Here is a 12,084-nt window from a genome sequence, read left to right as displayed (position 1 = left end):
AAAGATTATGTTTAATTGATTGGATAAAAGAACTAAGTTCTTGATTGATTAAAGAATTAAAAAAAAAAGTCAAAAATTGGTTAAAAGAAATAAAAGAAGTTTAAGGTATTTTAAAGGAATCAAAAGAAATTTTTAGAATCCAATTCACCCCCCCTCTTGGGAAGCTATTCCTAATTTCAGGGTCAATAAGAGTGGGACCACGAAAGGTCAATAAGGTGAGACCGCGAAGGGTCAATAAGGTGGGACTGCGATGGGTCAATAAGATGGGACTGCGATGGGTCAATAAGGTGGGACCGTAAAGGGCTAATAAGGTGGGACCGCGAAGGGTCAATAAGAGTGGGATTGCGAAAGGTAAATAAGAGTGAGACCGCGAAGGGTCAATAAGAGTGGGACCGCATGGGTCAATAAGAATGGGACTGCGATGAGTCAATAAGGTGGGACTGCAATGGGCCAATAAGGTGGGACCGCGATGGGTCAATAAGAATGAATAACATTAAAATGATTTGGATGAAATTGCTCACATGAATGAGGTAATTAAGAAGGCTTTAAGGTGATCCATTGCCTTGGTTTCTTTGTGAACAACACAATTTTTGGATGTGAGGGCGAAGGCCTTAATTTCAAGGTAGATGACTCAATTTGGACCAAGGGGATGGCTACTCTGTATGGATGATCAATCAGGTATGAGGTCTTGAGATCTTTTGGGAAATGTCCTCAAGTGTAAAGTTCTAAGTCCTGAAGAATTGCTTCGCTGAAGATGATTATTCGGGTGCAAGATCTCACGATTTTTTTTTTTGAAAAATAAGCTCATGCGCAGGGTTCTAAGTCCTGAAAAATTGCTTCACTGGGGATAATCAATTGGGTGCCAAGTCCGGAGACCTTTTGGAACATGTCCTCGGGTGTAGGGCTCAGAATTACTCCACTAGGGATTATCAATCGGGAACGAAATCCCGAGTTTCTTTGGCTGTCTTTAGATTACCCTCTTTGAGACTCAGCAACCAATGCATCGATTACTTCTTGGGGTCAATTGCCACAGTTTCAAAGCATGTCAATCTATGCATTGGGGTCAGCTATCCTAGTTTCAAAATATGTCTAGACAAGAATAGGGATGCAAAAGAATTATTCAAAAGTTTATTCAACTAAGAAAGTATGAATGAATGGTGTTCTATTGCTATATGTATGCATGTTGCTACCTAAGATGCTAGAATGTAGTGATATGTTGCTATGTGTGCATAATGATGCGTGAATGCAAAGATGTATGCATGTTGAATAAGATGCCCTTTGTATTTTCTTTTTTATGGAATGCATGGAATGTGTGGTAATGCATGAAATGCATGGTAATGCATGAATCTTTTCTCCTTCCAATGTGCTTGTAATCGACAACCCAATCTCTGATCTTGGGTGTGCTTTCAAATTCCAAGTTGCCGCTGATTCTGGCCATGTTTCAAATTCCAAAAGGTGCTCAAAATTTGCCCCAGTGTTTACATGCCACTGGTCATGGTCCTATTTTCAACTTTTATTCTGTCCTGAAAGCTCTTGAATTTGCTCCAATAGAACTTAAAAACTGCCCCAGTTTCGATCCTTGCCCACTAATCTTGGCTATCTTATCATTGTGCACTCTGATATGAAGGTATCGGAATTAGTCTAGAAAAAACTCAAACCAAAATATGCCCCAGTTACCATCATTTGTTGCTGATCTCGGCTTCAATTTTATTGACTCATCCAACATCCAGCCATGGAGGTGATTGGCTTGACTCAAATGAAACTCGATCACAAAATCTGCCTCAGTTGAATGGATTTATAACTGATCTTGGCCCTATTTTCATATTTCAATTTGGTAAGAAGGTACTTAAATGGGTCCCACTGAAACTCAATTCTTCTTAAATAAGCGGATCTTTGAAAACTGACATGATATTTGCCCCAATTAGACTGCTATTTCTCCACAGGGATTTTCTTTATATAAACTGCTGGTGATTCTGAAACCCTTTGACTATCCATCCTCCTTTAAGACTTGGCAAGGAGATTTTTTTTGTTTTTTTGTTTTTTAATATAATATATGATGACGTGCCAAAAACCCAATTCTGATATTCGCTATATTTTCGAGTTCCCAACTGACATAGATGTCCCTAAATGTATTCCTCTAAAACTCGACATGACACCTGCCCTGGTAGATGCATTTGTAGCTAATCTTGTCTGTCTTACATTTTCTCCACAAGGACGTTCTTTGGAAAAAATCTCTTTGAAATTTAAATGAATAAGCATGCAATCTAATAACTCAATCTCAATGGGAATATGGATGAAATGCACAAACTTGCTGGTCTTTGCTTGATTTTCTGTGCTTGTTAAATAGGAGACAAATTTTACCAGTATTTTGACACTAATGTAACTTTGCTAGCTTAGAGAATCATATCAATGGGCAAAACCTTTTTTTTTTTCATAATTTTTTTTTTTTAGCCTCATAACCATAACTCTTCCACTATATTACCACTTAGAGATTCATTCTTACTTATTTCAAGCTTATTTCAAACTCTCTGTCTTGAATTATAACTAATGTCTCATTAAGTAAGTAGTCTGATCAATATTCCAATCTCAGGGTGGACTTTAAGACATGGGACGAAATGTAGGCTTAGGATTTAGGTTTCACTAAGAACAAGGAAACTAAGACTCAAAAATCTCATCCCTTAATAAAGATTTCTGCCCCAATGGTGTAGTATTCGTAAAGTATTGACTAAACTTGTCATTTGAACAAGTTGCCTACGTACCTTTGTAAGATTAGGTCATTATGTAGTTTTGACTCAACATTGAGTCTGACAAATCATTTAAGATAACAATGTATACCAACCTGGTCAGAACTTTCATTTGGACCGTAATGTAGGCTAAGGGTATTGGCTGAAGAAGAAAATAGTTAAATAAGGCTCAAAATCGTCGATTTTATCAAGGGTAATTTGGTCAAAGATCACATGTGTAGTATGTCTCTTATTTTTCTTTCTTCTTCCTTTTCTTCTTCTTTCTCCTTCCTTTTTTTATTTTTTGCATTTTCTTCATCATCTTCTTCTTCTTTTACCGCAACTTTCGCTTTCTTTTTATGAAGAAATCTTAACTTCATTTTCATTTGAACTTCATTTGGGACTGATCTTTAAAACTGCCCGATCCTTCGGCGGGTTAATCGAGAAATGAATTTTTCAGACTCAAAAGGGCTTGCAAGAGATTTCTTCTTTAACTTTCTTTTGGGTAGCAAAAAAAATGGTCTGCCACCATTTTGGTAATAAACATTGCCTCAAATGACTTGTCAAACACTAGGAGACCCAAACCCAGGTTGAATTTTTGGTGAACTGACTTTTAAGAAAAAGTTGGTTTAATATTCAGACTCAACTTGGTTAACAAATGGTAAATCATTGTTTGGTTCTTTATGGGAAAACTAGTCGATCAAAGGTAGCCACTCCTCATTTGATCATAATATAATCATCATACCTTTAAGACACCAATCATAACAAAGATAAGAGACTTTTTATCAATTTCATCAAACAAATGTAGGACTAAGCTTGATAAGTCATTTCTGTATATTTCTCAAACAACTCTTCATCATTTTGAAATCCACATCCCACAAAGCTCCTTAACAACATGGGCAGTTTGATTATTTGCAAATGATTGAATTTGTTTGATCTTCACATACATGATTTTGTTTACAAGAGATGGTTGTTTGATTATAGGCAGAGTTTATTGCAGCAACGGAAGCGACTAAAGAGTTGCTATAGGAAAAGAAGTTCTTGAGAGAACTTGGTTTCAAGCAGCAGAGGTATGTGTTGTTTTGTGATAGTTAGAGTGCTATTCATCTTACTAAGAATTCCAGTTTCCATGCGAGATCAAAGCACATTGATATACGATACCATTAGATCAGAGATGTGTTGAACGATAAGTTATTGGAACTTAAGAAGGTTCACACTGATGATAATGGTTTAGATATGTTGACAAATACACTACCAAGAGAAAAGCTTGAAATTTTTATTTGATCATCGAGATGGCGATTCCTTCCACAGTTGGAAAAGGAGAGATTTGTTGGGTTACTTTCTTCCAAATGGAGAAAAACCCAAGTGGGTTTTATTAAAAGCTCAAAACCCAGCCTTTTTAGTATGAAAACCTAAAAGAAGTCATAAAAAAAGAGGGGAGAAGGGAGGAGTCGTCACTTCTCAAAAGAAAGAGAGAAAAACGTGATTTTTCTCATGCTACCCAAATTTCATCAAGACTGCGATCCTGTTTCTTCTGTGATCCGATCGAGCTGAAATTTGAAAGAAAGGTTCATGACTCAAGGAGCTACAATTTGAATGGTGGAGATCGGATTTAGAGCTCAGGAGTTGGGATTTTTGCCCGTGAACAGTAACTGCAAATTTGATATATTTTCTCCAATTTTCTTTGCATTTGCCAAGTTTGTTGATACTTGATGAGATATATTTGTAACCTCAAATTGAGATTAGAGAAGATTTGGTGTACCCATTATTTGATTGATAGTGGAGGTTTCAACTGGATTAGGTCCCATGATTTTTCTTCCTCACACCGGGAAAGTTTTCCACGTAAAAAATTGATTGTGTTCTTCTGACTTAGTGTGATTAATTATTTTTCTTATTATTTTCAACACGTATAAAAGTAGAGATGTACTATATTTGCTTACATATAAGGAGAAGAATTATTCCGCTGTTGATATTTCTCCCAACAATCTGAGGGAAATTATTTTAGCATAACATACATATGGGTGTGGCAATATACATAGGCACACGGATCTATGGGAAAACCTGACACCTATGCTTAGTCCATTATATGCATAAAGAAAACGTGGGTGGCTGGAATTATGCACTGTAGCAGCTATATGTGTTCAGTGACCCACCAGTTCCAAGTCCTATGTGTCTCTTCTATATATAGGTGGACAGTTCCAGTTGAGTTTCAATCAAATACAAAAGCATGCATATGCATTTTCTGTGATTAAAACAGTTGCTGCTGCATATACTCGATCCAGTTACGGTTGTATCCAATGGCACTTAATCTCTACTCTCATCATCTGCCCCCTCCCTGCTTTTCCCTGCATTTGCCAAGGCGAGGTTCCTCCTACAGTTCCCTTCCGGTTGGTGCCGGCATGAAGCCGGTAGTCCAATGCCGCAGTGCGATCGAACAAGATGACTCTCCGGTGGTTGCCGATCAGAGACGCTCTGCCAATTACCAGCCAAGCTATTGGAGTCCTGATTTTGTCGAATCCTTGTCGAAGAATTACCCAGGACAAGTAGATATTTATTTTTGGTATTGTTGTCTGAGCTAGTTAGAGATATTAAAATTATTGTTGATACAGACTCACCGAGTTAGCTTAAACTTTTTAGGTGAATTTATTCTTTGATTTTCAATCAGAGTCTTTCGATTGATCAAAATTTTTCTGGGTTACATCTTAATGGTTAGATCCTTTTTAGGACTTTGGCATTTGAAATCTTGAGTTCAAACCTGGAGTGAGTGAATAGGGGCGTGGGACTTGATATGCATGGGCTTCCTTCAAACTATATAGGCTACATCCAGTGAATCTCTAATATTGAAGAGAGAGAGAGAGCTTTATGACCAAATTAAGATCAAGAGCTCAAACCTCATGGTCGTCGTTCTTCTAATTAAGATTAAATACTATACCTTAAATAATTTTTTAGATAAATTAGATTTTGACAATATCAATTACTAGAAAATACTGAATTATAAGCACCAAGACTGTAGCATCGTAGTTATTTTATATTATACTATGTACGACATAAGTTGTGCCATTAACTTTCATACTAGATATATACGTTTATGGTGGGGCTGATTTTTAAGAGAGCTAGAAACTAAAAGTTATTATCCATATATGCATGTAGGAGGAATTATACCAGGAGAGGACAAAGGAGCTGGAGGAGAAAGTGAGAAGGATGATTGAAGATGTGGAAGATGATCAGCCATTGGCATTGGCACAGTTGGTTGACAGCATCCAAAGATTGGGACTTGGACACCGCTTTGAGGAGGACATAACAAGAGCCCTTGACAGGGTGAAGTCGTCCTTCGAACCACCAAATAATGTGAGAACCCTCACGAATCTACATGCTACTGCTCTTACTTTTAGGCTCCTCAGACAGCATGGCCACCCCGTCCCTCAAGGTACAATTACCACACGCTTCAGCTCTCTCTCTCTTTGCATTTAAGGGTGGGAGCATTTATGTTGAATAATAATTTTTTCAAATGATATCTTTACTTTAATACAATGTTAGCATATATATAATTTGTTTTCTTTCACAATTTGATTGGCAATTTTTTTTTTTTTTGCAATATGTACGTAGATGTGTTTAAGGGTTTCATGGACCACAAGGGCAATTTTCGGGCCCTTATCGCCAAGGATGTCGGGGGACTGTTGAGTCTATATGAAGCTTCACATCTGGGATGTGATGGGGAAATTATCCTGGAAGAGGCCAAAGCATTCACCACCTTTCACCTAAATGAGAGCCTCAAGTTGGGCACAAGCACTATGATTGCAGAAGAAGTGAGTCTTGCAATGGAGATTCCCCTGCACCGCAGAATGCCAAGGCTTGAAGCTAGGTGGTCTATTGAATTATATCAGAAAAGGGAAGATGCAAATCAAGTGCTACTGGAACTTGCCGAGCTCGATTTCAACAAGGTGCAGTCCATCCACCAAAGCGACCTTCAAGATTTGTCAAGGTAACCCACCCTTTATAATATAATATCAACTTTCAACATTTAATAAATTATTTAAATATAATTTATAATTTTTATTAAGATAATTTATATGTTCTATGAATAGATGAGTCAAATATCTAAATTATAAAATATATGAATTAAATTAAATTATTAATATAATTTATAAGTAATTTAGTTTATTAAATATAGCAAACTTTTTTTTATAAGCATTTAATGTAGTAATATATTTACCTGTATAATTTAATGATTACTTATTACTACATTAAAAATTTTAATGTAGTAATGCGTTTACCTATATAATTTAATAATTACTTATTTACCTATGTAATTTAAAAATTTTAATAATTACTTATTACTTATCAAAAAAGTTTGTTGCTACGCAGTAACAATAGCACTTAGAAAAAATTAAAAAAAAAAAAAGATAAAAAAAAATTGTATGTAAATTATTTCAATGAAATCCCTTGTGATCAAATGCTAACTTAATGAAATAATTATGAACTATTTTCAAATACATATGTGATTCAGGTGGTGGAAAGACATGGGCTTAGTGAGAAGGTTGAACTTTGCAAGAGATAGGCTAATGGAAAGCTTCTTTTGGACGGTCGGATTGGTGTTTGAGCCTCAATTCAGTAGTTGTCGCAAAGGGTTAACCAAAGTAATCACACTAATCACCACCCTTGACGATGTCTATGACATTTATGGTTCTTTGGAGGAGCTAGAGCTATTTACAGATGCTGTTGAAAGGTCTGTGCTACTATAAAAATTCCCTTACTATTATATTTGATCAATTATACAATTCCCTAACTAATTAGCATTCACTTCATGGATTCTAATATATGGTACTTCTTCTAGATGGGATATTACTGCAGTGAAAAATCTTCCAGGCTATATGAAGTTATGCTTCCTGGCTCTCTACAATACTGTCAATGAAATGGCTTACGAGACACTCAAGGAGCAAGGAGATAACATCATCCCACACCTGGCAAAAGCGGTATGTGCTGATATAAATGACTTAATGTCTGTATTATATATGAAGAGCCCAGGAGAATGCAGTGAATACTTATTTTGTAATTTTTTATTTCAGTGGGCAAATTTGTGCAAAGCTTTCTTGGTGGAAGCAAGGTGGAACTATAACAAGAACATGCCAACATTCACAAACTATCTCGAGAACGCTTGGCAATCAGTATCAGGGGTTGTTATACTAGTTCATGCCTATTTTTTGGTGACAGGGAGTATCACAGATGAGGCATTAGAGTGCTTAGAAGAGAACCATGATTTATTGCATTGGCCCTCTGTGATTTTTCGACTTTACAACGATATGGGTACCTCAACGGTACACAATTTAACCACCAATTTATATCCTTTGTTAGAGTGATATAAAAATACTTCAAATGTTGTCTTTGGTAGGTGAAGAGTTGAAAAAAGGAGAAAGAAAAGTACAAGCGATAAAAGTAGCTCCTCCTCTTAGGGGATGAATACATATATATTAGGATTTTGTATGTTGTAGTTATAGGACTCAAACTTTAGTAGTTGGTGTGAAAGGGTATGGGATTAGAAATGGATTACCTCTTATTGAATAGCACAAAACCTAAAATATGAAGGGTGAAAATTCAACTAGAAAAAGTTGGAATAAGTTCATTTTATTCTCCAAGAACCAGTCCATCTGATAAAAGAAGAACAAAAGGAAAGAAGGAAAAATATATGCTTTCCGACTATCAATATTTTTGAAAAAAAAAATGTGATCAAATTATAAAAAATTTCATCCTTTCAATTTCCGAAAAGTTAACATACTTTTACATTAGCAATTACAATATTTTAATCAAGCCCCTTGTTTGTTTGCAATTCAGGCCGAGTTGGAGAGAGGAGAAAGTGCAAATTCCATCTTATGTTATATGCGTGAGACTGGACTTTCTGAGGAATTTGCTCGCAAGCATATCAACAACATGATAGATGGAGCTTGGAAGAAGATAAACAAAGCTCGATCTACTAATTCTCCTTTTTCAAAATATTTTGTCGAAATAGCCCTTAATCTTGCTCGGAATTCCCAGTGCACGTATCAACATGGAGATGGGTATGGAGCTCCAGATTCTAGATCAAGAAACCGAGTCTCTATGGTGATAATTGAGCCAATTCCCCACTCCAAAAATAAATAAGCGACAAGGCAACAACAAAGAAGGATTGCAAAGCAACTATTACCCCATGCAAAATTTGAAATTCACTATATGCAGGTGCACACAAGGAAAAGTTATGGTTTATGTAAATCTTAATATGTGGATCTCATACCATTTTGTGGTTCATATGTGCATTCCAAATATTTATATTGGAAGATTTTTTTTTTTTTAAAGTACTTCTCCTAAAGATATAGTCTTTAATTCACATCTAATAACTTCTTAAGTTTGGCATGAAGGAAGCAACTTGACAAAATTGTCTAGCCAAATCCTATACTTATGAAGTGTCAAGCTAGCTATCGTCAACATACCTAACCAAAGGTTGTGCCTTGGATTCTCACAAAAGAAGTCATAATTTAATTCACTTGCGTAGTGTTTGAGAGCATCAATTTTGAGCTCTGGATTTGGAAAAAAAAAAAATTTCATATTATTTTATATTACAATTTGTACAAACCCAAATAAGTTCAAACTCATGTTTTGAACTCCATACTCCTAAATGCAAGTTTAGTTTTGTTAGTTCAATGTCTGTAGTATAGTTGGCAATGCAATGTCATTATTTTTTGCCTCAATTTTCAATAGCCTACATCATGCTGTGAACTATATCCATTAATTAGACTCTTATAATTAGCATTAAATGCATTACAATTGCCAATAAATTTACAAAAATTATAATGTTTATTAATGATAATAAACAAATTAGAACACAAAGATCCAACTTGCTTCAATTTCAAATGTAGAGTATAACATAGGCATTAATGTGTTTCAAATGGAATGTCTCCCATACAACCTTCCAATGGTTAAATTTTATAATTTAGAGATCTTAGATTTGAGTCCTAAGAGAGATGGAAAGGCATAAAGGATAGAAAACAACTACTGTTGTTGTGTGGGACTCTTAACAAACTGGAAAAAAAAAAAAATTCACTTCAAATGGAACTACATATACCATTCAAAAAAGCCTTTGAATGAATAAAAAGCAAACCGTTTGAGGTGAGAATAGACCAAAAACCTGCATCAATCATGACGTTTAATGAATCAATGATATACGGAGGATCCATCAATAACCCTTATCCATCATTGTGTTTTATATTAAGTTGGAGTTTCAAAGCCAAGCTTTCGTGTAGTGTTTGGGCAATCTTTGTGCAATATTTCCCAAAATATGGAGTCTAAATAATCGTATACATGGCACATTAGAAGTTGACACACATTGGGATAGGGCATGGACTGTATCCTCAAGACATGAAGACATGCACGCCCAATGACATAAATATCACCCAATCATCAGGCGAAGATCGCCTAATGATCAAGCAATAGAGTAGAATTCAATCAAATTGAATTAAAGATGAAGAAGGCTTGTTGGGAACATCATTAGGCAGCAATATGACATCTAATGTGACAATGAAATTACTTAATAGATACAAGCTTGAGGAATACTAGAGCCACTAAAGCAAACAACATATGATGGTACTTGATTTGCTTTGTAGTGGAGCTAAAGCGAGGGGTGATAGACCTAGACTAAGGAGAGAATTTGAAGTGACAAGACTAACTCACCTACGAAGAAGATCTAGAAGGAATGTCGACGTACTTTATAATGGCGAGAGCTTTCCAATAAGTTGCCTTCAAAGATTTAGGTAAAAACAATTCAACCTCTCTTCTAATATCACAAGGACGAGCTTGAACTTCATGGGCAGTTTGATTATTTGCAAATGATTGAATTTATTTGATCTTCACATACATGATTTTGTTTACAAGAGATGGTTGTTTGAGTGTAGAGAAAATATCAAAAGAATAATCAGAAATTCAATGTTCTAGCTCTAGTTGATGCAATTTCCAAAGAACGTATTCTCTTCAAATTTTGTTTTAATTTTTTTTTTCTTCAATTATCATTCCCTTTTGAGAAATCAATATTGAGATTTTATAGGTAAGGATTAAGGTTAGGTGAAACCCTGAAATCCTTCGTATCTTGACACATGTCTTGTACTCAAAATATAAGGTTATGAGTTGAGTTAGGGCTATATTCATGTGTTTAGAAATATATATATATATATATATATATATATATATATATATATATATATATATATATAGACGCACATATACATACACGCACTGACACACATAAAAAAAAAATTATTAGGTGTATATACTAGGATTGGTATAATTTTACCATATATTTGTATTTTTTAAAAATTAATTATTTATAATTATTTTTTTAAAGACATAATAAAATTATATTAATTTTGACATATACGTTTAGTGTATTCAATAATTTCCCACATGCATAATACTTATAAAGTCTAACATATATAACTACTACAATATATGCATAAAGGAATCGCAGGTGATTGGAATTATGCACTCTAGTAGGTATATATGCCTCGTGACCCACCAGCGCTAGCAAGGGGTGTAATCGGTTTATTACGGCTTGATTACAGTTTTTTCGATTTTTAACCGATATTCTAAATATTCAAAAATTTCTTTTCACAAGGGTTGTTGAGAATCTATTGGACATTTTGATTTGTAAATATTAAATGGACCAATCATGTATTAATATACTAATTAAGTAATTATATTAATTTATATATATAATTTAAATTTAAGTTGGTTTTTCAATTTGGCTATATTTTGAAAACTAAAGTCGAAACCAAAAATTTACATTTTCTAATGCCAAAACCGAAATACCGAGAAACCAAACTGCTTGCGATTTCGGTCCGATTTTGGTTTAATTTTTAGTTTTTCGGTAATTTTTGTACACTCCTAGTGTAGCTGTTCCAAGGCCATCTAGGCATATATATTATTGAATAGAAACAATATTGGATGTGAAATCTCATGTCTGAATCTGTATAACATTGCAGTGCCTCACGAAGACACTTTTTTTTTTTTCTTAAAAGAAGGACGGGACCTCCATTTATTTATTGATAAGCCCTCACTTTTGGTTGAGGAATACCGTGGTTACAAGATATTTAAAGGGAGGGACAAAAGACAAACCTTTAAAGGCCTCCCAAAAACGACATCAACATCCAGCCAAAAAAAAGATTACAAAACAAAAACAAAATAAGGACCTATAAACCAAATATCACTCAACAAAACAAACAAAAGATAAATAACATAAAGCATAGACCAAACCCAATAGGAAATCAGCTAAACATACCTCGAATAAGTCGTACCCATCTTCTCCAATTTATATAACCCCTTGATAACTCTAGGGAGATGA

The 12,084-nt window shown here is 34.8% G+C and overlaps 1 protein-coding gene across 2 annotated transcripts; it reads left to right on the top strand.

Annotated features, from left to right (window-relative positions):
- Window positions 1-4,766: 4,766 nt before the first annotated feature.
- Window positions 4,767-9,049, top strand: LOC131148670 (tricyclene synthase TPS4, chloroplastic-like). Of its 2 annotated transcripts, none has more exons than XM_058098538.1 (7): window positions 4,767-5,266; window positions 5,874-6,150; window positions 6,330-6,705; window positions 7,231-7,449; window positions 7,558-7,696; window positions 7,790-8,038; window positions 8,553-9,049. In XM_058098538.1, exons 1-7 carry the CDS (start codon window positions 5,021-5,023, stop codon window positions 8,856-8,858), a joined length of 1,812 nt encoding a protein of 603 aa, XP_057954521.1. In that variant the 5' UTR covers window positions 4,767-5,020; the 3' UTR covers window positions 8,859-9,049. The 2 variants fall into 2 exon arrangements, with proteins under 2 accessions (XP_057954521.1, XP_057954522.1); XM_058098539.1 differs by having other exon boundaries at window positions 4,934-5,266; window positions 7,790-7,897.
- Window positions 9,050-12,084: the final 3,035 nt, after the last annotated feature.

Source organism: Malania oleifera, chromosome 2 (assembly GCF_029873635.1).
Source record: "Malania oleifera isolate guangnan ecotype guangnan chromosome 2, ASM2987363v1, whole genome shotgun sequence".
NCBI lineage: Eukaryota > Viridiplantae > Streptophyta > Magnoliopsida > Santalales > Ximeniaceae > Malania > Malania oleifera.
This window is presented reverse-complemented; position numbering and strand designations above follow the sequence as displayed.